This window comes from Monodelphis domestica, chromosome 3 (assembly GCF_027887165.1).
Source record: "Monodelphis domestica isolate mMonDom1 chromosome 3, mMonDom1.pri, whole genome shotgun sequence".
In the NCBI taxonomy this organism is placed as follows: domain Eukaryota; kingdom Metazoa; phylum Chordata; class Mammalia; order Didelphimorphia; family Didelphidae; genus Monodelphis; species Monodelphis domestica.
Window position 1 is genome coordinate 17,300,909 of NC_077229.1, and position 25,521 is coordinate 17,326,429.

The following is a 25,521-nucleotide window of genomic DNA, read 5'->3' on the forward strand; positions in this document are numbered from 1 at the left end:
GCTGCTTGTGTCTGGGGGGTCTTGGGGGCACCCTTGCTGGGCTGCTTGTGTCCGAGGGTCTTGGGGGCACCCTTCCTGGGCTGCTTGTGTCCGGGGGTCTTGGGGGCACCCTTGCTGGGCTGCTTGTGTCTGGGGGGTCTTGGGGAGCAGTCAGGATGTTGGGCAGAGGGTTTCACATGGGCCCCAGTAGGACAAGGTTTTGAGTGTGACTTTGCTCGTTCCAGGTTTGCAATGAGAATTCTCTGTTCAAAAGTGAAGCTCGTTACCTGGTTCGCAGAAAAGACCCAGAACTCTGGGCCAGTGTCCTGGAGGAAAACAACCCGTTCAGGCGACAGCTCATTGACCAGGTGGAGTATGGGGGTGGCGGGGCCCCGTGACCACGAGGCCGCTTGATGGCAGCATGTTTGTGGCTGTGGCTGACCCGCTAAGGTCACAGGCGCAGGCCTGCCCTCACCGGGTCCGTCAGTTCTGGGGAGGAGCCCCTGTGCTGTCTAAGCCTTGAAGCCTCCGCCCCTTCAGCTGGACGCTGGGCCAGCCTCGCAGGGTCAGACAGCCAGGACAGGAAACAGCAGCACTGGCTTATCTTGGGGTCAGATCACCTCGCGGGCTCGTTGTCAGTTAATGTTTGATTGAAACTCCCTCCACCTTGTCCTCCGCTGGTCCCATCCCTGCCCTGGCTCTCCCCTTGGCCCAGAGGCCTGCTGCTGCTTGGATTCCCCGAGGAAAGGCTTGGTGTGGCCCATTCTCATTGCCCGCCCACAGCTTCCCTCTGGTGTCCCTTGAGGGTTGTTAACCTTCAGCCAGACTGCGCTGATTCCTGTTGAATTTCACCAGGATGTGTCTGCATGGCTGAGTGGTCCTCCACCAGAGACCTCCCCCGGGCTGGCCCCGCTCAGCCTGAGGGGATGAGCAGCTTCCTCAGAGAGCCTCCTTGCTGTAAGGGTCCCACGTGCAAATGCCTTCCCTGAAACTCCTCTTCCTGCAGGCTTCCTGCTTCCTTTGAGAGCCTGGCCCATTTCTCCCTGGGCTGAAGCCCCTGACCTCCGACCCTAGGCCGAGGAGAAGGGAGGCTTCGCCGAACCACTCTCTGAGGCATCTCTGGGCTGGGCTGACCTTCACTCGTTTTCCTCTCTTGAAATGAGTTGCAATCATGTTAGCTGTCAGCTCCTCTCCGTTTCCCACCAGAAACTTGTTCTCAAGGAGTGCTAATTAGCCTTCATCACTGGAAGGCCCCAGGAGGCATCACTAATTCAGCCCACTCGGCCAGGCCCCTTCCAGAGCCCGTCCCGCTGTGTGCAGACTTTCATTTCCCATCCTGCAGGGCTCCCGTTGGCATCATTCTCCTCGGGACTTGGGAGGTTTCTTCAGGATTCTTTTGCATGTTCTCGATGCGCTTATAAACTCTCTTAAGGCAGGATAAAGTCTTATTTCAAAGTCCGCCAGTGGCTCCCTTGGGAAGGTGTCCGGAGGGCTGCTGCAAGTCGAGGCCAGGCTTTGGGAATCTCGGCTCCCACTTCTGTACAATCTTGACCAAATCTCTTGGGCTCGACAGGTTTCAGGGCGGTTTGGCCAGGTGATGACTAAGGTGCTGTCTTCCAGCGCTCACTCTTGGGACCCTGTGACACCCAGGACGGGACTGACTTTCCTGTGGAGCATCGGGTCAGCCCTGGAGCTCCCTGCGGCCCCAGAGCCAGCTGGCATGTCAGTGGGCTTCCCTGGCTGGGCACAGGACCCACCGAGGCCTGTGTGTGATGGTACATAGTCCCTGTGCCTGGCTGCGGGGTTGTGGCCGACCTCTGCTGGACCCTCCTCTCCCTGGAGAACACAGGAGAGTCCGGCAGAACTCGATTGTGGCAGGGTGGCTTCTTAGGGTTCAGCTTTTATCGCTGTTTGGGCTGGGTTGGCACGCTGAGGCGGTACCGAGCCTTCTCCTGGAATGAGGATGTAGTGAGTAAGGGTGCTTCTCCAGGCCACTGTCAGTCTCTGTTCCTCAAATGGGATTTTTGAAAACAATTCAGAGGGCAGCTAGGTGGCTCCGTGGATAGAGAACCAGACGTAAAAGATGCAAGGTCTTGAGTTTACATCTGGCCTTAGACACTTTTTAACTGTGTGACCCTGGATAAGTCACTTCATCCCCATTGCCCAGCCTGTCCTGCTCTTCTGCCTTGGAACTGATACTCCATACTGATTCTAAGACAGAAGTTGAGGATTTAAAGAAAAATGATGTTAGATCTTCCCTTGACTCTTCATGAGATGAAAGTGGCCCTGTGGCCCTAGGACAAGCTCTGCTGCCAGCTCACTGAGGCTTCTTGGGCCAGAGCCTTAATCCCTCTGGACCATTTTCCACAACTCTGTGCTTGGGATGATCTTCCCCTCATGGGCTTCCCGGAGAGATCAGTCTAGAAAGGACTCTGCGCTCCTGTGCAGGGGAGGACCACGGTGGGGTGGCCACCAAAGACTGTGTAGGTGAAGGAACGTTTGGAGGGGCTGGGAGACCTCGGGCTGCAGGAGAAAAGGCTTGAGGCAGGGTGGGGGTGGGAGAAGGGCATGGGATGGCAATTGTCTCCAGGAATCAGAAAGGGGACTTGTCCTTTTGTGCCCTGGTGACAGGCCCCGGCTCTCCTGACTGTTGGAACTGAGGGAGGTGGCCTCCTCCAGGAAGCAGTGGGGATGCTCATGGTCACCCAGGAATTGTTGGACACCTCGTGGTTCTGTCTTCCTGTTTTGGCCCAGGGCATGGGACAGGCTGCCTGGGGACATCTGTGTGTGTGTGTGTGTGTGTGTGTGAGAGAGAGAGAGAGTGTGTATGTGTGAGTGTATCTGTGTGAGAATGTGTATGTTTGTATGTTTGTGTGTAAGTATGATGAGTGTGTGTGTGATGAGTGTGTGTCCGTGTGAGTGTGATGAGTGTGTATAAGTGTGTGTGATGAATGTGTATAAGTGTGTGATGAGTGTGTCCATGTGTGAGTGTGATGAGTGAGTGTGATGAGTGTACATGTGAGAGTGATGAGTGTGAGAGTGTGATGAGCATGTGTGTGAGGGATGAGTGTGTCTCTGTGTGTGTGATGAGTATATTGTGAGTGTGTGAGAGTGTGATGAGTGTGCATGTGAGTGATGAGTGTGTGATGAGTGTGTGAGTGATGAGTGTGTGTGATGAGTGTGTTCATGTGAGTGTGATGAGTGTGCATGTGTGATGTGTGTGAGTGATGTGTGTGCGTGAGTGTGATGAGTGTGTGTGAGTGATGAGTGTGTGTGTGGTGAGTGTGTCCATGTGTGAGTGTGATGAGTGTGAGTGTGATGAGTGTGTGTAAGAGTGTGATGAGTGTGCATGTGAGAGTGATGAGTGTGAGTGTGAGCATGTGTGTGAGGGATGAGTGTGTCTGTGTGTGTGAGAGTGTGATGAGTATATTGTGAGTGTGAGTGTGTGATGAGTGTGAGAGTGTGATGAGTGTGTGAGTGCCGAGTGTGTGTGTGATGAGTGTGTCCATGTGAGAGTGTGATGAGTGTGCATGTGAGTGATGAGTATGAGTGTGTGAGTGATGTGTGTGCGTGAGTGTGATGAGTGTGTGTGTGAGTGGTGAGTGTGTGTGTGAGTGGTGAGTGTGTCCGTGTGTGAGTGTGAGCGTGTGCCGAGTGTGTGTGTCCCCCGCCGGCTCTAGACAAATATGCCTTTTCAGACTCCGTGTGACTGTAATGAAGCTCCTCTGTTCTCACCAGGTGGTGCAGGCCGCCCTGTCTGAGACCCAGGACCCCGAGGAGGTCTCCGTGACCGTGAAAGCCTTCATGACTGCTGACCTGCCCAGCGAGCTCATTGAGCTCCTCGAGAAGATCGTGCTGGATAACTCTGTGTTTAGTGAGCACAGGTAGGACACCACACAGCCCCCGCAGCCTTCGAGGCTGCCTCCTCTTCCCTGCGGCCACCCTGGCCAGGCTGCCTTCCTCCGGATCCTCCTGGGTGTGCCACGGGACGTCTCCTGGCCACATCTTGGCCTCTCGGCCCGTGATGCCTGCTGTCCGGTTCCTGACGGCCAGCCTTTGGGGCCGGAGCTCTTGTTCCCTCCCCGTGGGGTTTTCTCGGGGCAGGGGTCACCAGCGGCGTCTTGCCGGGGTGCTGAGGGGGGCATCCATTCCCGTCAGCAGCGAGGGTGCACTGGGACGTGGCTGGGCAGCTCTTGTCTGGCCCCTGGCTCACACTTTGGGCCCAGGTGAGGGGCATCGCCTCTCCCAAGGGAGGCTGCTCAGGGCAACCTGGTTCTGTGTGGCCTCAGAAGCTCCCTGCTGGGTGACTTCTGTGCCCACCCTCGTCCTGGCCTCCCTCCAGGCCGGGGCAGAGTGCCCGCTTCCCAGACCCCGCAGTGCCTAACCTGGAGCACCGAGGGAGGTCTGGAGAGAAGCCTGCCTAAAGCACCACCCTCCTGCACTGGTGCTGGGTCCGGGCTCACCCCCTGAAAACTCCTGCAGGCTTCTCCCTTGGCCAGGTCGGGCTTCTGTGCGGACACACTGCATCCATGTCTTTATTCCAGTCAAAGCCTTGGCAATCTTCCCTGTCTCTGACCTGGCCTTCCAGGCCCTTCATGAGTCTGTGGGATGGGGTAGCCCCCTCTTCTTTGGCATCCCTCTCCATCTGTCCCCTTCTCTGCTCTGCTCTATCAGAAAGGCCCCCTCTTATCCATCTCTTCAATCCTGGGTCTGTGACCCAGTTCAGACGGTGCTGTCTCCTCCAGGCAGCCTTCCCTGATTCTCTTAGAGCACAATGCTCCTCAGCAGTTCTCCTTATCAGCGCTGTTCCATAATGACCCATAGATGGAGAACCTGTCGTGTCTCTGCTTGGTGCCCACATGATTCCTGGACCTGCTCCCTAGGCCCCCAGATTGTGTACCCCGGCAGGCTGGCCTCCCCTGAGCTTGGGCTGTTTTGCCCTCCTTTCCTTGACCCAGCGATGTCTCCGGAGAAGCCTGCAGGGTCCTGCCCGTGGTGGTGCTGACAAGGGTTTGCCCAAATCCCCCGAGCCTTTTGTTGGTGAGCGGCCTGGCCCCCAGCTCCGGCACCTCCAGACCTTTGACCCTCCTCTTGGTTGATTCTCGTGCAGGAATCTCCAGAATCTCCTCATTCTGACTGCCATCAAGGCGGACCGCACGCGGGTGATGGAGTACATCAATCGGCTGGATAACTATGATGCCCCGGACATCGCCAACATCGCCATCAGCAACGAGCTCTACGAGGAAGCCTTTGCCATCTTCAGGAAGTTTGATGTGAATACGTCGGCCGTTCAGGTGAGGGTCACCGGCGTTCCCTGGGGTAGGAAGGGCAGCCCAGAAGGGGTGTCTGCTGCAGGACTGCCCCGATTCCACACAGGGAGAAGGGCTGAGGGGCCTGCACTGCCCCTGGCCTGCAGAGGCTTCTTGCCACAGGATGGCAAAAGGGGGAGCCCTGCTGACCGCCTTTGCATAAAGAATAGGAATATTGAAAAACTGGACATTCCAGCAATAAGAACTGGCCCCCCCCCCCGGGTTCATCATGAACCTTAAAGTGCTCAGTTTTGCTTTTGATGCCTTCCCTGGACCCATCTGCCTCATCAGGGCCCTGGTGGGCCCTTCTTATGCTTTTACCTAGAGAAGATTCTGGGCGAATAACAAACGTTTTGACAAGCCTGCTTTTCTCCTTGTGTCCTTGAATAGTCTTTCCAATGGGCTCTGTGGAGTCCAATTGAAATGAGCTTTGTGTGCCGGGTCTGAAGCAGACACAGAGCGCCTATTAAAGGGCTGCAGGCGAGCCCCTGGGGGAGCCCCGGCAAGCACTCGGACCCTTGAGAGTGCCGGGCTGCTTGGTCGTTCTGGCAGATGCTCGTCTGCTGCTCGGAGCCACGGCGCCTCGTCCACGACTCTTTCCCCGTGACCAAGGTCTGACGCCCCCATTGCGAACTGAACGCTTAGTGTGGAGGCGCAGCCTGGTGACGAGGCCCCTTGCCTTCCCCGCCGACCCCTCTCCTCTCCTTCGCCTGGCAGGTCCTCATAGAGCACATTGGGAATCTGGACCGCGCTTATGAATTTGCAGAAAGGTGCAACGAGCCGGCAGTGTGGAGCCAGCTGGCCAGGGCCCAGCTGCAGAAAGACTTGGTGAAAGAGGCCATTGACTCTTACATCAAAGCCGATGACCCCTCCTCTTACCTGGAAGTGGTGGAGGCCGCCAACCGAAACGGTGAGTGGGCCAAGGACAGGCAACCCAGGGAGAGGTGCCTACCTCGCTCCCTTCAAGATGAGGGTGGGTGCAGCTGGCTGGCCCAGGGGTGGCAGGTCCTGGGTTCCCATCTGGCCTCAGACCCTTCCCAGCTGGGTGACCCTGGGCAAGTCACTTGACCCCCATGCCTACTCCCAAGCGCTCTTCTGCCTTAGAACCAGTACACAGTATTGATTCTAAGAAAGGTGAAGGCTTAAAAAAAAAAGATGAGGGTGGATTAGAGTAAAGGAGGACAGCCGGAGCCTAAAACTAAGAAACAGCCTTCTTGAGAGTGTCATTATGTCTGCCCTGCCAGCGCCTGGAACCTGTTGATTCTCTCTTCAGGGTTCCAGTGTTTGGCCGACCCGCCTGCTGATGACAGTCCTCTCACTGGCCTTCTCGGGGGGCTTTTAGCTTTGTTACTTGGCACACTGGGCAGAGCCTCTGAGAAACATGCTGTGTCTCTCCCTCTTTCTGAATGTCCCGTTGGCATTGCTCCTTCCTTCGACAAGGCAGGCTGGCCAGTGGCTAGAAGGTCGGCTAGTCAGGATGCTCTTGGGAGAGGTGCCGCCGGTCTCGGGCCCGGGCAGCTTGCTCAGGCTCAATGGATGGAGGAAGGCCCTTCTTCAGGACTCCTGCGTGGACCCGAGTCCTAGCCAGCCCCCAACTCAACCCCGGAGGGTCTTGGTTGCTTAGGCAGTCGCTGGGTCTGGCCTTTGATCCCTCCTTCCTGCCCCGGCTGCTCTCGGCTTCTCCTACGTGGTGCAGAGTCTCACCCTAGCCTAAGAGCCCGGCTACTGGCCCGCGCCGGGGGGAGCCTTCCTGCTCCTTGGCTGTCAGGAGCAGGGAGGAGCAGCTTCAGCTCTCTTGCTAGCTGCCTCTCCAGAGAAGACGCCTGCTCTTCCTCCATCATGCCAGGCCTGCCCAGATTCCCGGGGCTGCAGCGTCGCGGAGGGGAAACAAAGGGCCGTCAGACGTCCTGCCGGCTGACACCATTTGTTTCTTTCTTTAGGTAACTGGGAAGATCTGGTTAAATTTCTACATATGGCCAGGAAAAAGGCCCGAGAATCCTACGTCGAGACTGAGCTCGTTTTTGCTTTGGCTAAAACAAACCGCCTGTCTGAGCTAGAAGAGTTTGTCAATGGACCCAACAATGCCCACATCCAGCAGGTGGGTCTGGGTCACGACGACAGTCTGGCATGCTGGAAGAGCTGCGGCTCAGTTTCTTTCTGTGGCATTTTAGAATGTCTTTCCCCGACACGGAGGGTAGAGTGGGAAGACCAGGACTTCCTGGACAGTCTGGGGCCCTGGGGCATGCCGGCCTCCTGCAGCCATGAATAGCTGCTGTCCTCCGAGTCTTATCCTCCGCCGGCCGCTCCCTCAGTCTAGCTAGAGAATGGTGGGCCAAATAGGAAGGTTCAGGAGGGCCGAAAGGCCTCCCGGAGCTCGGACAGTCCCCTCAGGAAGCAGAGCAGGCCAGCCTCAAGGCCCTGTGCCTCCCTCCATTGGCACTGCGTCTGAGGAACCCCACCAAGAAACGGCCCTCAGGAAGGGGGGGGCCACATTCCCTGCCTACGGGAGAGGCCTGGAAGTCGGGCCCTGCTTTCCCCCCCAGTCTGCCCCTCACCCCACCCTGCAGAAACCCTTGCACTTGTGTCACTGGGGAGCTGTAGCAGTTGACCACAGCATGAGAAGATAAAGCCCCAGGAGCAACCCTGGGGCCAGATGGTGCGGCCGTGGCCCCTGCCACGAGGAGAGGAAGGCGGGGGAGAGCAAAGAGCCTTGGGAGAGAACTACAGGAGGTCTGGTGTCCAGCGTGATGGGAACTGAGGCCCGAGTGAGCAAGAGTTGAATGACAGCGGGCAGGGGATTTGGGCGGATGCTTTGTTCAACGGTTACTCTCCAGGGAGCCCCCCCCCCAAAGAGAAGCCTGCTTTGTAAGGAAGTGAGGTTGGGCACCACAGACGGGCATGCTCACCGGTCACTCCGTGGCACACCTGCGGAGGACCTTCTCCAAGCCTATCTGGACTGTGCTCGGGCTCCTGCCTTGGTGTCTTTTGTGCCCCTCTCCCATGCCTGGCACGTGGTAGGAGTTGTGGAGGCGTGGAAAGGGCCTAGCACTGAGCACCAGAAGGCCCGAGGTCGGCTCAGAGCTTGTCTAGACTGGGAGCAGATTACCGCAGATCTCAGTGGCGTGTCGGGGTAGTTCGTCCTGTCCCCTGGCTCCCCCGGCCCCCTGCTTTCCTGCTGCCACGTCACAGTGCTCTTCTCTTTGGGCATAGCTCAGGCACGAGGCCACCCACCCCAAGAGTTTTCTGTTCTTTGGCTGACAAAGTTGGCCTTGTAGTTGGGGTGGCAGGAGGAAAGATGTCAGGAAACCTTCCTCTGCTCGTTTCATGGTGTGCTTTCTTTGTATGGCCACGGGCAGATTGCCTTCACTGGTCTATTTTCAGTTCTTTGAATCAGGAGGGTTCAAAGGTCCGTTTCCGGCTCAGAGGGGCTTTGGGACCAGGCCTTGCCTCCTCCCATCTCACAGCCAGCCCCCACACACTAGAGCTTTGTATTAAATTCAACTCCAAATGCCAGGCCTGTTTGCAAAGGCAAGAAACCAAGAGGACCTTTGTGCCTAGGCTTCCCGAGGGTCCGGGGGGGGGGGGTCAAAGGAGCGGTTACCGTTGCTGGTAATTCTAGGGTGTGCCCTCTGGGCCTCTGCCCCTTCACTGTTCATTTTGCGTGTGTGTTTACATGCGTGTGCGTGCTCGTGGTCGGTGTGTGCCTGCTGGGCAGGGTCTATTCTTATCCCTGGGACCAGCCAACTTAACCAGAACATCTCTCTAGGTTGGTGATCGCTGCTATGAGGAGGCCATGTACGAAGCGGCCAAATTGCTCTACAATAACGTGTCCAATTTTGCCCGCCTGGCATCTACCTTGGTGCACCTTGGGGAATATCAGGCTGCAGTGGACAGCAGCCGCAAGGCCAACAGCACCAGGACCTGGAAGGAGGTAATGATCCATAGTAGGCATAAACGGTCTCTCCCCCTTGCCCACTGGCCATTTGGGGTCCGTCCGCCATTTTTACATTCTCCGCTGATTCTTGGGAACACAGCGTCAAGCCCTTGAACCTCAGCATCTCCTCTTGGTTAAGCAGGCTGGTCCCTCAGAAGAGGTCATGGTGGCTGGTGACAGCTCACCTAGAAAGAGCCATGTGGCCAGGGCTGTCGGGCGCTCTGTAGAAGAGCTGTTCTCTGGGGCCTCCAAAGTCTCACTGTTGGCCTGGTGAGCTGGTCCGGGGGCCCTTTCCTGAGACTCGCCTTGTCCGTTTCTAGGACCCGAAGCACGGGGAGGCAGCGGCCCTGGTAAAATGACCTGCTGACCTGTGGCCAGGGTGGAGTTAGGCTCAGGGATTTGGCCCCCGTGCTCCTCCCTCCGACCTTGTGACGGTGTTGGAGAAGGAGGGGCTTTCCAGGGCAGCAGGTGTCCGCCAAGCCCTTCCGGGGGCCCATCCTAGCAGTTCCTACTTGCGCCAGCTCCTAGCATGCTTCTTTCATCCGCCGGGCCTGTGACTTCAAGAGGGCTTCCCCAGCTCTGGGTTCCTTGATAGAATCCCTCTGAAAACCGTTGGAAGGCTCGGTGGAATCTGGCGCTTTGACGAACTCGTGGCCATTGCTCATGGAGCCGCTCTTGCACCGTCTCTGCCCTGGGCCGGGCCCGTGTGCTCGGGCACGAGCGGTTGGGGAGGCGTCGGGAAGACTCAGCTTCTGAACTTCTCCAAGCCCGCCCATCGCAGTCACGTTGCCTCCCTTCTCTCCTTGTAGGTGTGTTTTGCCTGTGTTGATGGGCAGGAGTTCCGGCTGGCTCAGTTATGTGGCCTCCATATTGTAATCCATGCTGACGAACTTGAGGAGCTAATCAGCTACTACCAGGTGAGCCGGCCTCGGGCCCAGATTTGGGGCTCCCGGACACTGTTTGCTTGCAGGTCGCTCTTAACGCGTGAGCCCAGCAGCGTCGTCCACGGGTTGTGGCCGTCGTGGTGACCGATTCCTTGGTGACTTGTGGAAAAGGGCTTTCAAACAGGGGAACAGTTGGTTTGTGTCCTGGAAACCAAGTTGGACCTATTGTTTAATTTTGGGGAAATACAAAATGCTGCTTGTTTCCCTGCTTGCATTCCAGATAGACTCGGGTAGGCAGGCCGGGGTCAGTCACAGGGCCAAGTTACAGGGCTTGATGCCCACTGACAGAAGCTCATGAGCGGGTGGTGAGAGCAGCCGATCCGTGAAGATCTCCTACCTCCTACCTGGGCCAGGCTTTCAGCCTCGAGATTACTAGGAATGGCAGGGAGGCGCGGTGCAAAAGCCCAGGAGCTAGCTGGACCCAGTGGCGCTCCCCAGTGGGCTCTCTTTCTTTGATTTGCTGCAAGGAATGGCTTTCTGGGTAGAGGACAGGGACTATTCAGAGTGAAGGTCACAGGAAAACCCAAGATCTCCATATAAATCGTAACAATAGACGTGGGGATGTCTCTTAACAGTTAGTAACACTCGGGGCCACCGCATGAAGAAAGCCCTTTGTTGGCTTCACCGGAGCAAACACAGAACTCCAGGGTCAAGGAGAAAATAGTGCTAGTAGCTCAAACGAAACAGTCAGGAGAACACAAGATTTAGTAGCGTCTCCATTAAGGAACTAAAGGCCCGAAAGAAGACAATCCAGAGGGCAAAGGAGCTGGGATTTCAGCAACCAAGAATCCCCTGCCCAAAACTGATCGTGATCCTTCAGGGGGAAAATGGGTAGCCAAAGAAATAAAGATATTTCAAATATTTCTGATGCAAAGGCAAGATCTGAAAGGAAAATCTGACTCTCAAATACAAGACTCAAGAGATGTATAAAAAGGTAAACAGGAAAATGAAGTCAAAACCCATTCAATAAAGTTAGTCTGTCTAAAAAAGCAGCCACATTGAAGAGTAGGAATGTTTCGAATTTCCAAAGAGAGCCTTGTTGTAAAGTATCTTTTCTTAGGTCAGGCGTTCTTGGTATAGGCCTGGGGGTAGATTCTAGGATGTCTGTGAACTTGGATAAGAAGAACCATGAGCCCTTAATTTTCCCACACTATAGCTTCCCTGGACACCTCAGGGGGCCTGCCTCTGGGGCAGCATGAGCAGGCTCTGGAGCAGCCGGGGCTCGGCCTCCTGGTGAGCCTTTCTGGTCGAGCCCTCTTTTCACCAACAGGATTTTGTGTACTTCCCTGTGTCCGTATGTCAGCTGCCATTTGTCCCGGCCGAGTCCCTTCGCATCCTGAGGGCTCGGTCTGCGTGCGGTTTTCCTAGAAGGAATCACTGGCTTCAAGCATATTGGTAGCATCGATTATTTTCACCTATTCCTTCAAAATCAGGTTGTCTCGGAGTGGTTCCATGTTTCTAAAAAGCAGTTTATGTTGTCACCAGCCCGCAGGTACGCGCCCCTGCGGGCTCCCCCCGTGCCTCTCCATGAGAACTGGCCTTGGCCCACCTGACCTAGGCCCAGCCCTGCTCCTCCAGACAGGCTCAGTTCAGCAAAGGCCCATCACTTGGGGGCCTTGCTATTTCCTCTCCTTTGTTCTGTTGGGAGACGCTGGCTTCAGGTCATGCCTCTCCCAGCAGCCCTCCTTCCTCCAGGCCCTGCCCATTTAGGGGAGCTTTCTCTGGCCAGGGTAGGAATCACCACAGCTTGTGTTGTGACAAGGAAATCACTTTAAAAGACTGATATATATATATTAATTTAAGGTCGCCAAGGAATTCAGCTATGTAATTCCTAAATGAAAACTCAAGTCAGCCGTCAGCCTTTTATAGAGTTTAATTACAAACAGGAGGAAGAAAGGAATTAGAGAGAGAGAGAGAGAGAGAGAGAGAGAGGAATAGGGCTTAAATACCCCCTCTGTTTAGGCTGGGCCAAAAGGCCCAAGCCCTTAGATAGCTGGGGCAAAGAAAGGAGATCAGTCCCTATTACTCACGTGACCAAAATGGAGAAACAGTCTCCGGGGCCCCCACCTTCAGCTTCCTTCAGAGCAAGCTTCTCAGAGCACCTCTCCAACCACTTAGAGCCACAACTCTCCAACCCCCTCTCAGTCCTCAGACCCCTCTATCTTTAAGGAAACCATCCAAGTTCCCTCCCCTCAGTTCTCACATCTACCAATCACTGTCCATCATTTTCTCTGTGCCAATGGTGGCTCTAGCTTAACCCAGGACCGCCCAGAGGTCTGTTTCCTTTGCACATGTCTGTTGGAGGTCATATTCTCAAATAATTAAATCTTGATCCTTTGCTGCAGCCCTTCCTAAATCCTGTTACCCTGAGTAGGGTGGAGATTGGAATAATTAAATTTTGATATATGCTGCAGCCCTTCCTAAATCCTGTTAGGACTGAGTAGGGTGGAGATTGCAATTTCCAAGACTTGGTTCTGTCATTCCAAGTATCTCCATTGTATCAATTCTAAAATCAATCATGACTCAAAGAAATTCCTGTTCTATGCTTAAGCATAGGTCAAAGTCCTTTCCATTGTTCAGCAAAAGGTTTCTGTCCTAAAGTAATCTTAAGAAGGGAGGAGGAGGAGGAACCTCCCATGCCAATGGGGTTCACATTCCAATAGCCAAGACCCACTATCAATAGGAAATTTTTCAAGTATGAAATTTCCCAATGGTGAAATTTCCAACATTTATAAGTCTAAGAAATTTTAAGGTTTACAGTGTTTGGGTTTTCCTTGATAAAGAGGTCAGAGAATAATCTGGAAGCAAATTCTCAGCCAGAGAATGCTGTGCCTGTGCAGTGAGTGTGTGGGGGGGTTCTTCTCCATGGCCCCTGCGGCCTTGTCAGCTTATTCTTCCTCGGGGCGCTGTTACACGGGAAGTGGCGGTTCTTCCTTGGTTTAAGTGGGGAAAGCCTGTTCTGAGTGTGTCCCCTGTTCTTCCACCTAGGATCGGGGCTACTTTGAAGAACTGATTGCCTTGCTGGAGGCTGCCTTGGGCCTAGAGCGGGCTCATATGGGGATGTTCACCGAGCTTGCCATCCTGTATTCCAAATTCAAGCCCCAGAAGATGCGGGAGCACCTTGAGCTCTTCTGGTCCAGAGTCAATATTCCCAAGGTGAAGCTGGCCCGCCGTGGAGCCAGGGGGTGGGGAGCTACGGCCTATGGCTGCCTTCCTGTCCTCACGCTGGGTGTCGTCCCCCGACAGGTCCTGAGAGCTGCCGAGCAGGCTCACCTCTGGGCTGAGCTCGTGTTTCTCTACGACAAGTACGAGGAGTACGATAATGCCATCATGACCATGATGGCCCATCCCACGGAGGCCTGGAAAGAAGGGCAGTTCAAGGACATCATCACCAAGGTAACGTGCTTTGCCCCTCCTGGCCTCCTTCTAAGCTGCCTTTGACACCATGGCTCACGTCCGAAGGAATCGGGGACCTGCTCGTTTTCAGTGCTTGGCTTGGGGACCTCACTGGGAGGGTCACCCTCCCCAACCAGCCTGAGCCACTTTTTCAGTAGCTTTCTTTCAGCGTTAAGAGGCTCTCGACTCCTTACTGTCGTGCAATTATCACTCACTGCTGTTAGTTTTGTTCTCGAGGCCAAATAGAATTCCCTGCAGTTCAGTTAAAAAAATTAGCCCCAAATTCCAATGTGCAAGCATGCCAGCTGCTGAGAATTCAGACAAAATGGAGAGTCTCTGACCTCAAATGACTTCTAATCTTTTTTTTTTTTAACTCTCACCTTTCATTAGAATCAGTAATGTGTATTGATTCCAAGACAGAAGAGCGGTTGGGGCTAGGTAATGGGGGGGGGGGGTGTAAAGTGACTTGTCCAGGGTCACCCCGATAGGAAGTGTCTGAGGCCAGATTAGAACCCAGGACCTCCTGTCTCTAGGTTTGGCTCTCAATCCACTGAGCTTCCTCAAATAACTTTTATTCTGCTTGGGTTCAGGGGTGGGAAAAATAGATAGCCAATCAGTCCTTAGATCCTTGAAGAGCCTCTCATTAACTTGCCCTCCATCTCATATCTTCTGAAGACCACTGGGCAGCTAACCACAGCCCACTGGAATAGGCCCACTGCCTGTCCTGGAACTGCCACCAAGCAAAGCCTGGTTTTTCTTTTTCTTTTTTTTTTGGGGGGGGGTATTTTTATGATGCTTTAATTACAATAGAAGGAAGAAGAGAGAGAGGAAAAGGTATAAGATTTCTCTGGCCTAGCCTAAGCCAAGGGAAGTTCAGAGACCTCAGACAAGGGACCTTCTCAGAAGATGGTTTTTCTCTTTCTAAATAAAGCCTTACAAAAACAGGCAGTTGACTGGATTTGCCTTGGGGCCCTTCCACATTTTCTCCCTCCCTTTCCTATTGAGAAGGCAAGAAATTCAAAACCTGGCACAAAACAGACATTACGTTAATGGACTTCCATGCCCCTGCCCCACCCTACCCCCAAAAAAAGAAAGAAAAGGAGGGAAAACAAGTCTGTTTTCTTGAGCACATAAAAATCCTTCAGGTCTGTCTGTAGGTGGAAGTATTTCCTCTGGGCTCAGTTTGGGCCTCGCCAGTGGAAGGCCTTAGCAGGACCCTCTTCTTCAGGTCTTTGACATTCTTCCTGTCTCACACTGCTCCATCTCTTCCACAAGAATGCTGGTGTCCTTTGGGATGGAGAAGTGATAAAATGCAAATATTTCAGCCAGGTCTTGAGACCTTTCTTCAGCTTTGGTTCACTTTGTTTTTCTTTAAGAATGACTTTATTTTTTTTAATGTTTTTAATATTTTATTTCCCCAATTATGTGCAATAACCATTTTCTGCATATCTTTTCTGAAATTATAAAATCCAACTCATCCATCTCCCTTACTTCCCAGAGATGGCAAGCCATTGGATCTGGGTTATATCTTCTGCTTGTATGTATGGCCCTGCAAAACCTGCTTCCATATTGGTCATTATGGTGAGAGAATCCTCTTATAAAGCCAAAGCCCCCCAATAAAAAGCCAAACAGAGCACCGAGAAAGAAAAAGTGTACTTTGGATCTCCATTCTGAGACTGTCAGTTCTTGGGTTCACTTTTCAGGATTTTATTGCGAGTTGCTTCTCTCCTGGTCACCCTTGTTTCCCACACTATTTCTGTAAATTTAAAACCCCCCCTTGGTTTTCTTTTTTTTATAAACCCTCACCTGGCTTCAAATTGGTACCAAGGATCAGGTCTAAGGCCAAAAATCGGCGCCATTACCTTGCTCAGGGTCACACAACTAGGCAGTGTCTGAGGCTAAATTTGAACCCAGCACCTCCTGTCTCTAGGTATGGCCCAGCTCTCTTGCTGTCCCTTACCTTCTTGCTTTTATGATGATAGCATGTAGTTGAGATGAGAGCTAGGGGCTGAGCTCTGGCTTCAGTCTATAAATGAGCACAAAGCCCTTGTGTTGGTTCTCTTCATCACCTATTTGGGCTCAGTTTTTGAGGTATAAAATTTTTGCCAGTTCAGCATATACCACAACTTAGCAAGCCCTGGATAACTCTGCCTGGCATGGGCAGTCTCTGTGACTTGTATTGACTTCTCCTTGGCCAAGGTCATTGTCCAGACAGAGGTGGGGCTACTCAGCCATCCTGTAGCCATTGCAGCAGAATCAAAAAGCATCCCAGATCCAATGACTATCAGGAAATCTGGTCAGAAACTATAGGGAACAACCTTGTCCATTTCGGAGCTGTACAAAGGCCAGCCAGGAGGTCCTGGACAGTAGGGAATGGCCTCTGACATAAGAGCTGCTGTCAACACCAGAAAACCAAGAGAACCTCCTAGTGTGATCAGAGACTGGCCAGAGATCCCTGTGGCTTCCAAGAGCAGAGGGCTCTTACAGGACTCCTGGAGCAGGTTTTAGCAATCAACAGAGTGTTAGTGGCCAGTCCTTTTGGCATCACTCTTATGAAGGTCTGAGGCCCAAGATCTCTAAGGTCCCCAGCCGACTCTTCTGAGATGCCTTAGAGGGCCCTGGAGATGGAGCACATTGAACTTTAAATGTCCAGAGGACTTACCAGCACTTTTGTGGCAGATACCTCTCAAGAGGTAGAGATCAGCACAAGAGCCCAGCAGCCCTAAGCCAAGACCAAGCAGAGCCAACTTCCCCTCACTTGAAAGCAGAGCAGGGGAGAAACCTGGCCCTTATCTAAAGGCCCAAGTTCAGGAAGCTTAGACTCAAGATATGAGTCAACAGAAGACACCACACAGCATAAAGATTTATTGTAGATGCAGAAATACCCCAAAATTTGATCTAGAACTCTAAATGATTACCCTAGTTCAAATATTAATAATAAACCCAGTGGAACTGTGCGTCAGCTATAGGAAGGGAGTGGGAGGAGGGGAGGGAAAGAACATAAGTCTTGTAACCATGGGAAAATATTCTAAATCATCTAATTAAATAAAATTTTCAAAAAAAATTTGATCTGAAAGAAAAAAATAACTTGGTACTACTGCAACTCAAAGGGGAAAATGGACTATAAGAACCTGGAAGAAATGAAGAGAATTTTTTAAAAATGAAATGCAAACTCTGAAGGAAAGAATTAAAAGGATAAACAGTTTGGAATGGAAAATGGGAAAATTCATCCAGTTACAGAATCCTGAAAAATTAAGGATTTATTGGACTCCCTGAAAACAACTGTCTCGGCGAAAACTGCCCAACTCTGTGCCCCTAATCAAAGCACCCACAAGCCACTTCTGAATAAAGCTCAAGAAGGGAAAGGCTCAGGCCAAAGAAAAAATGCCTCAAGATGCCATAGAAAGCGTTCAGGTAGCAAAGAACACCAACCAGGATGTCTAGCAACTAGAGTAGAAGAGGGAGGAAGACATGAGAATAGAGCCTTTATTAAATGCTTACTGTGTGCCCACAGCATGGTGAGCATCAGGAGTCGATACAAGCCAGCAAGGCAATCCCTGCTCACAAGATGCTTCTGTCTTAAGGGAGACGATGGTGTACCCAGAGGAGCTCCAAAGGGCAGTGAGGAAAGGGCCCACATGGGGTCCTGGTCAGGGCCAGATAAGACCAAACCTAACCTTTGAAGGTCCCCCAGGAGAAGAGAAAGATTAAGGCTTTCTGCCAAGAATAATGTGCCTTGCCATTTCCTACAAGGGGAAATGGACCTTTTCGTTGGACATGGGACTGATCCATTCCTGAGGGAAACACCAGAGCTGAGGAGAAGCTCTGAATACAAACACTTGTGTACAGAAGCCCAGAGAGGGATGTTTATTTGAGCAATTGGAATGGGACCAGGAGGCGATGAAATATACTGACCTCTGAATGGAGAAGAAAACAAGACCAATAGAAGCCTTGGACCCTGGGTCTATTCTCAGATTCAGAGAAGGGAAAGAAATGGGAAGAAATGAAGGCACAAGTCTAGAAGGTCAACACACACTGATTAAGCCTTACTCTGTGCCAGGCAAGGGGATACAGAGATCAAATTAGTACCTGCCCTCAAGGAGTTGCCAGTCTCATGGGGAGAGAACATGCAAAACACATGTTCTGTACCGAGAAACTGTAGACAGGATCTGTTGGAGATGATCTCAGATGTGAGGCAGGACAGAGGAGCACTTCTTGCAGAAGAAAGGGCTTCAGTGAGGCAGAGAACATTCCAGGGATGGGGGACATGACGGCTGGTGAAGATGCCTGGAGTTGGGAGTTGGGGGATCTTTTTCATAGAACAGGAGGCTGGTGTCACTGGAGCAAAGAGCACTTTTGGAGGAGAGAAGTATGAGAAGCCTGGAAAGTGAGGAGGGGGCCAGATGATGAAGGGCTTTTGAAGACCAGAAAGGGTTTTGTATCTGATTCTGGTTACTTGAGTAAAGGAGCAGGATCAGACCTCCATTTAAGGAAAATCAATTTATTGGCTGAATGCAGGCAGACCCACCAGCACCTATTGCAATAGGGGAGGCATGAGGTGGTAGGAGGAGGGTGATTGGGTTAGAAGAAAGGAAGTTATTTGAGACATGATAGGAAGTTAGAAATGGCAGGACTTGAGGACTGATTGGAGAAAGGAGGAAGAAGGGGGTAGACGTTGTAGGATTCTGTGTCAAAAGAAAGGAAAGAAATGAGCATTTATTAAGCATCTGGCAGTGAGCAAACCAAGACCTTTCCTGCCTTGAAAGAGCTTGAACTCTGGGGAAGACAACCTACAAAATGGAATTCAATGGGATTGAGGGGCTGGGGGCATGGCTTACAGAGGGATATTCTCGATTGGGAAGGCCATGGTGGTTGGATGAACCAGGTGAGGAGGCCTCAGAGGCCAAGGGATGCTCCGGGGTGAGCAGAACAGAAAAATAGACCAGCAGAGAGAAAGGGATGAGGGGAGCCAGCAATAGAAGAACCCTCTTCCTGCACCAGATGATAAAGGAGGGTTGTGCTTGGGTGCACGCACAGTACAGATATGGGGATGTGGCAAGGATGGAAAGGAGGAATGCCAAGTGCTCACTGGACTTAACTTGAGGTTCAGAGAGTGACTCTTGAAGCAGAAACTAAAAGGAAAAAGCCAAGCAAAGGCCTGAAGAGGAAGGAGAGAGTGCCATGCAGTTAGTTGAGGAGTGACTGAATACTTGTGGCCTCTGAGCATGATGGGGAGTTAGTTGGCTGTAGGGAGTAATAAGGGAGTAGCAGAGGGGACAATAAGGGCAATAAGAGCAGTGCTGATCAGCATGCCAGTCAGACTCACAGTGCCTGGTGGACAGAAATGCTTTCCTGGAACACTTGTTTTTTATGAGGCTTCTTTGCAGGAAAGATGAGAAAGTGCGGGGAGCCAACAAACCCCCACTGATTGACACGGTCACAATTGGAAGCCACGAACTGCAAGGCAGCCCGCAAGAGCAAAGCCCCCCGCTGACTCCCTTCTGTGACTTCTCTCTCTCCAACTTCCCCTACTAATGGACTTGTTATGATTATTGTTTCCTCCCCAATACAGGAGAAATAATATGAGGGCAAATACTTATAGGAGATATCTATATCTATATATGTATATGGCTTTAATCTCCCTAGGTTATTACCCCCCAAAATTGCATTTACAGAATTAAAGCCAAAAGATTATTGCCTATTACCCCTCCTTCTCAATTAAGCACAGATATGCTCCAAGGCCCTACAATAAACACTGGCCAAATGCTTGAGCACCATAATAAATCTTTCCTTACAGTTATCACACTCCAATGAATTTGTTGATGAACAGAAACCAGGTAGCATCGCTGGGCACTCCAAAGTAACACAAGAAAAACAGAACTTGTAAATTGAGTAAAACCCCCAAACCGGTCTGCTTTGTCACCTTTTAACTTGGCACTTAGATATGAAAATGTTTTGTTATTCATCTTCTAAGAATTGTGATTGATAGTGAAAGCTGATTAAAAGCACAATGATCCTCTCAGCCCATCAAGGGATGCTAACCTACAAAAGACTTTATTCATATTATTCATATACATCACAGAGTGTTGTAGAAACCTAGTAAATGATCACAGAATTCTTTGTGGTAGTCACATCACAAGAGTGTTGTTTAGGTGATTTGATAATATCCAATCAGAATGCAGAATATCACATGTAGAAAATTGATTGTGTGCCAAAGAAATGTGTACTTGAGAACCTATATAATAAATGAACCACAGTACTATGGCAGAGCACTGCGTGATGCCTGCATACATCTCCATAATTTGACTGGATCTTCACATTTAGACAGAGTAACCTCAGACCCTCAGAGGGACCACTGGATGGCTCTCCTTAAGAAAGGGGATGGAGAAAGAAGGCATCAAAAGGACAGGAGAGAGGACAGTTCACTTCTGCCTTTGAGTTTCCCTGGCTTCCTTCAAGGCTCTGCCTAGATCTTGCTTTCTGCAAGAAGCTTGCCCCATCCCATTCCACTGCTGACACCCAGTCAAGCATTAGCAAATATGTTTGTTTGTTTGTCCGTCCTTCAAAGCCTTTGATCATCTGGCCCCTCCTCACTTTCTGGCCTTCTTACACTTCCAGTGACACTGGTTTCTCCCAGCTCCCAACTCCAGACCTTTTCTCTCAAGCCTAGAAGGAATGTCCTCTGCCTCATTGAAGTTATTTCTTCTGAATTACCTACCCCCAATTAAGCACCTGTCAATGCTCAATAAATATGTATCTCCTGTTCTAATGGGAACTTCTGAAGAGCAGGAGCTGTCCCTTCAGCACCTAACATGGTCAGTTTTTAAAAAAACAAATCCTAGAATCAATGTCATGTATCAGTTCTGTGGCAGGAGAGTAATAAGGGCTAGGCAGTGGGAGTTAAATGACTTATACAGGGTCACACAGCAAGGAAATAGCTGAGGCCACATTTGAACCCAGAACCTCCCATCTCCAGGCCCAGCTATCAATTGAGCCACCTAGCTGTCCTTATCAGTATTTAATAAGTTGGTTAGATTATTCAGAAAGAAGCCCAGACTTTGAAAAAAGTAACCTGTTAAATTTATTATATACTTGAAAACAATGAGTTTTCAAGTCACTGTTTCATCCACAACCTTTTTATGTTATCCTGTGCACATGGAAATATTCTGTGTGGGTTCAAATTCAAAATTAAAAAAATAAAAGTTCTAGGACTGCTCCCTTTCCCCTCTCCACCACCGCTGAGGACATGACCCACCCCTCTGCCCAGCAGCCCAGTGGGAGTGCTTCCTCCCTCCCCTCTCTGGGGTAAGGGGGCAGCTCACCTGCGGTTTGTCACTGCTCTAGGGATTCTTCACTCATTGCACTCTCCTAGGCCTGAAAGGCCCAGATTAACCTGGTTCCCTTGTTGGCTTGTCCAGGTGGCCAATGTGGAGCTGTACTACAAAGCGCTCCGCTTTTACTTGGATTACAAACCCCTCCTGATCAATGACCTCCTGCTGGTGCTCTCGCCCCGTCTGGACCACACCCGAACTGTCCGGTTTTTTTCAAAGGTGAGCTTGCCAGGAACGATGTACAGAATTATTCTGAGAAGTTGCAAGAGAGGCGGGGCCCCAGTCAGGGCTGCTGCAAAGCAGATCAGCTTGCTCCCCCACCCTCGACACATGAATCTAGCCCCCTCCTTCAGTACCCAAAGCTTCATTCCCAGCGTCTCGCCGATCCTCCCTCGCCCGCTGCAAATACAGGGTGTCCCGTGGATTATGTAAGTGTCTGATGTTAATTGTGACAAGGATCTGTCCGACCAAGAGTCGCATCTCTGTAGGACTCCATGTCCGAGATTGCTGTTGGATAAACCACCCTCACACAGAGGACGTGCCACAATCTCGTCTAGGGAGTGTTGGCGGCAGGGGGTTGTCTTAAGCTCAAAAATACGATTTTTCAGGATTTTCCCCCTCATTTGGCAGGTGAATCAGCTTCCTCTGGTGAAGCCCTATCTGCGCTCAGTCCAAAATCATAATAATAAGGGGGTCAATGAGGCTCTTAACAACCTGCTGACTGAGGAAGAGGATTACCAGGTGAGCACTCCAGTTGGGACGTGGATTAGTCCATAAATGTACCTGGTACAATGGCAGAAAAACCTGCCCCAAACCATCCCCTTCTGCCTCTGTTTCCCTTTGTCATCGCCAACAAGCTTGTGACTGCCTGCGGTCATAGCGAGTTTGTGGGGCTCCTCTGGCCAGTCGTGCCGGGTCCTGGCGGCTGTGGGCTGGGCTTCTACTGCCACGACCAGGAACCCTGGCCTTGGGCCAGGGTGGGCTGGAGCTCCAGCCCCAAACTGCCATGGGCGTCCAGGGCAGACCAAATCCCGAGCAAGGTGTTTGCCTCAGAGTTGGGTAGGCGCTTAATCGGGATGGGTGCCTGGGCGCTCTCATCCCACACTTGTCTTCCCCAGGGCTTGAGGGCCTCCATCGATGCCTACGACAACTTCGACAACATCAGCCTGGCCCAGCGGCTGGAGAAGCACCAACTGATGGAGTTCCGGCGGATCGCGGCTTATTTGTACAAAGGAAACAACCGCTGGAGACAGAGCGTGGAGCTCTGTAAGAAAGACCGTCTCTATAAGGTCAGCCCCACGTCCCAGGTTCCTGTTGGGGACAGCTGGGTGGATGGAGCGCCAGGCCTAGAGAGGGAAAGTCCTGGGTTCCAGGGTGACCTCACACCTCCTAGCAGGGTGACCCTGGGTGAGTCACAGCCCCCATGGCCCAGCCCTTTGTGCTCTTCTGCCTTGGAACCAGTACACGATATTGATCCTAAGATGGAAGGGTGAGCACTGAGGAAAATAACCAGGGCAGAATATGGTGTTATCCCCCTCTCATTGTCCTCGGGGCCGCTTCTTTTGCCTAAGCCCAGATGATCCTAGTCCTCAGCCCTTCCTTCTGGGCAGGCCGAGCAGGCTCTCGGGGGCTCCTGGCGGCTGTCCCCGGCCCCCCAAGACCACCATAGAGCAGGGGGCTGAGCCCCCCCTTTCCTGGCGGAGGAGAGGCCGACCCTCCTCACGTTCGTCTTGGTGGGTTTCAATCGTCTACTCGAAGCCCACGCTCGGATTGGCTCCGTTTCCTGGCCTCTCCTAGACTTGAATCCCTAGACTGAGCAGGTCTGGCTGCCCTCCGAGTGGGCTGTATGGTGTGGGAGTGACTCCCTCTCGCTGCTGCGGGGGGGCTTGCTTAGCTTGGACGAATGCCGCTGGGGTTGGGCGCCTGAAGGTGCCCCCCCAGCATCGCCAGCTCTTCCAGGAGCTGCTCGATGGGAGTGCTTCATTCTGGGGTGGTTTCAGAAGGACTGGATGTCGCCTTGCAAATGGAGCCCCTCTAACTGGTACCAAAGGTGGGGAGTGTTCGATCATCTGGACTGTCCCACCCCTGGAGCATCAACCTGGGCAGGGCCCGGGAGCTCAGCATTGGAGGAGCTGCTCTGCCCTGCCGAGCCCAGGCTTGCTGACTCCCACAGGCTGCTGCCTTTGCTTTGACTTGGGCACTGACAGAGTCCCTCACCGATGCCCATCACAGAATCGTAGCTGGACCCTTGCTGCAGCAGGGCCGTCCTTGTGCCCTTCCTGGATTGATTTACCGGCCCACGCTCATGGCCCTCTTCTAGGTCTGTCCACCCCTCTTCAGACCTCCCGTGGCTCTCCCTGCCTTCACCTTCTTCCCTGACCACTCGGTCTCATTTTGCTGACAAAAAGTTGAGGCCCTTCCCCAAGTGCTCCATCTTCTACCTTCCCCCCCATTTCTTATCCTCTGATGCCTTCTCCCGCTGTCCTCTTCCTGCCCCTCCCAGGATGAGGGGACCCTTTTCCTCCTGATGGTAAACCCATGCACCCTGGACCCTGCATCCTCCCGGCTCCTCCAGCCAGGCTCCCCCTTGCTCATCCCTACTCGAACCTTCAACATCCCCCCGCCTACAAACATGCCCCCTCTTCATCCTCAGAGCTTGTGACAGCCTTGTTGACCCATGCTTCCCAGCACCCCCGGGGGCTGCACGTGCAGCTGTTCTCTCCACTCTAAATTATGAGGAAACTGAGGCTCACAGCAGCAAACTTAGTGCCTTCAGCAAAGGTTCTCAATTTTTGGTCCCCGAACTTGTTTTTTAAAACTATTTTAATAGTTGTAAATTTTCATGATTTCTCTTTAACATTTTTCTTTGAGTTCCAACTTCTCTTACTCTCTCTACCTTCCCCCAGCAGAGTGAAGACAAGCAATAAACTATCAGTCATACATATATAAAATCATGCAACATCTTTCCATATTTGCCACACTGGAAAAAATGTGAGACTATGACTGTTCAATGTGTTGTTGTTTGGGGGCAGAGAGCATTCTTCCCTCATTGGTCCTTTGGAACGTCTTAGGTCATTGCATTGATCAGAATAGCTATGTCTGTTATAGGTGATTGGCCTTACAATATCACATACTACGTCTAATTTCTCCTGGTTCTGCTTGCTTCCCTCTGCATCAATTTATATGGGTCTCGCCAGGTTTTTCTGAGACCATCCCTCTCGTCATGTCTCATAGCACAGTAGAGCTCTATCACAATCAGAGGCCACACGTGCTCAGCTGTTCTCCGGTAGATGGGAATCCCTTCAAATCCCAACTCTTGGCCACCACACAAAGAACTGCTATAAGTATTTTGAACATGTATATAGAGAGTTCTTTTTCCTTTTTCTTTGGTCTCTTTGGGTTATGGACCTAGTATTGGTATCGCCAGGTCAAGGAGTATGCCAGGTTTTAGAGCCTTTCCCACCTCATTACACATTGTTCTCCAGAATGGATGGACCATTTCACTGCACCGTCAGTTCATTAGTACCCCAATATCCCCTCGAGCATTTGTCATTTCCGGTAGGAGTAAAGTGGTTCCTTCGATTTGTTTTAATTTGCCTTTCCCTAATTAATAGTAATTTAGAACAATTTTTACATGATTAGAGATAGCTTTGATTTCTTCTTTGGAAAACTACCTGATCATATCCTTTCACCATTTATCAATTGCTTTTATTTTCATAAACTTGAATCAATTCTATACTCAGTATATATTTGAGAAATAAGGCCTTTGTCAGAGAAACTTGCTTGTAATTTTTTATATTCATTGCTTATGATATCTTTTAAGCAAAATATAGTTTCCCTGATCATGTCTTTTAATTGGGTCTATTTTGACCTTTTCTTTGTCTGAGATATCCTGACTGACTGCCACCTCTGCCTTTTTCCCTTAGCTGAAGCATAATAGATTCTAGTCCAGCCCTTTATTTTAGCTCTTTATGTGTCTGTTTCAAGTGTGTCTCTTGTAAACAACTTACTGTTGAATTCCAGTTTCTAATCTGTTTTGCTTTCTGCTTCCATTTTATGAATGAACTCATACTACTCAATTTTGCAATTATGATTACTGTGTTTTCTTCCAACCCTTTTTCTTCCGCTTCTTCTTTCTCTTTTTATCCTTCCCCTCCCCAAAAGTCTATTTTGCTTTTGACTGGTGCCTCCCTTAATCTGCCTTCCTTTTTATCATCCTCCATCTTTTCTTCTTCCTCTTCTGTTTCCCCATTGGGTAAGATAGATTTATATATCCCACTGAGTGGGATATATATCCACTGAGAGATAAGAATATATATATATTCTTCCCTCTTTGAATTAATTCTGATGAGAGGGGGGTCCAAGCATTGTCCTACATACCCCACCTATTTCCCCCTCCACTATAAAGGTTCTTCCCTTGTGCACCTCTTTTATAATAGAAAATTTTCCCCATTCTACCCTTCTCTTCCCCTTCTTCCAATTCCTTCCTCTTTTTCACCCTTTAATTTTTTGGAGATCATTCCAACATAAATGATTCATACCCATTCCCTCTGTCTATATAAACTCCTTACAACTGCCCTGATGATGAGAAAGTTCTTAGGAATTACATGGATCATCTTCTCATATAA

At 51.2% G+C, this 25,521-nt stretch overlaps 1 protein-coding gene across 3 annotated transcripts in view; it reads left to right on the top strand.

Moving 5' to 3' along the window:
- CLTCL1 (clathrin heavy chain like 1) overlaps positions 1–25,521 on the top strand; it is a 79,597-nt gene that overhangs the window by 46,284 nt on the left and 7,792 nt on the right. For all 3 annotated transcript variants that reach the window (XM_056821415.1, XM_056821416.1, XM_056821417.1), the window contains 12 exons: positions 225–347; positions 3,718–3,863; positions 5,090–5,273; positions 6,006–6,198; positions 7,229–7,386; positions 9,055–9,219; positions 10,032–10,139; positions 13,155–13,322; positions 13,413–13,562; positions 20,981–21,112; positions 21,524–21,634; positions 22,012–22,182. In XM_056821415.1, coding sequence (XP_056677393.1) covers positions 225–347; positions 3,718–3,863; positions 5,090–5,273; positions 6,006–6,198; positions 7,229–7,386; positions 9,055–9,219; positions 10,032–10,139; positions 13,155–13,322; positions 13,413–13,562; positions 20,981–21,112; positions 21,524–21,634; positions 22,012–22,182 — 1,809 coding nt within the window. The remainder of the gene's footprint in view (positions 1–224; positions 348–3,717; positions 3,864–5,089; positions 5,274–6,005; positions 6,199–7,228; positions 7,387–9,054; positions 9,220–10,031; positions 10,140–13,154; positions 13,323–13,412; positions 13,563–20,980; positions 21,113–21,523; positions 21,635–22,011; positions 22,183–25,521) is intronic.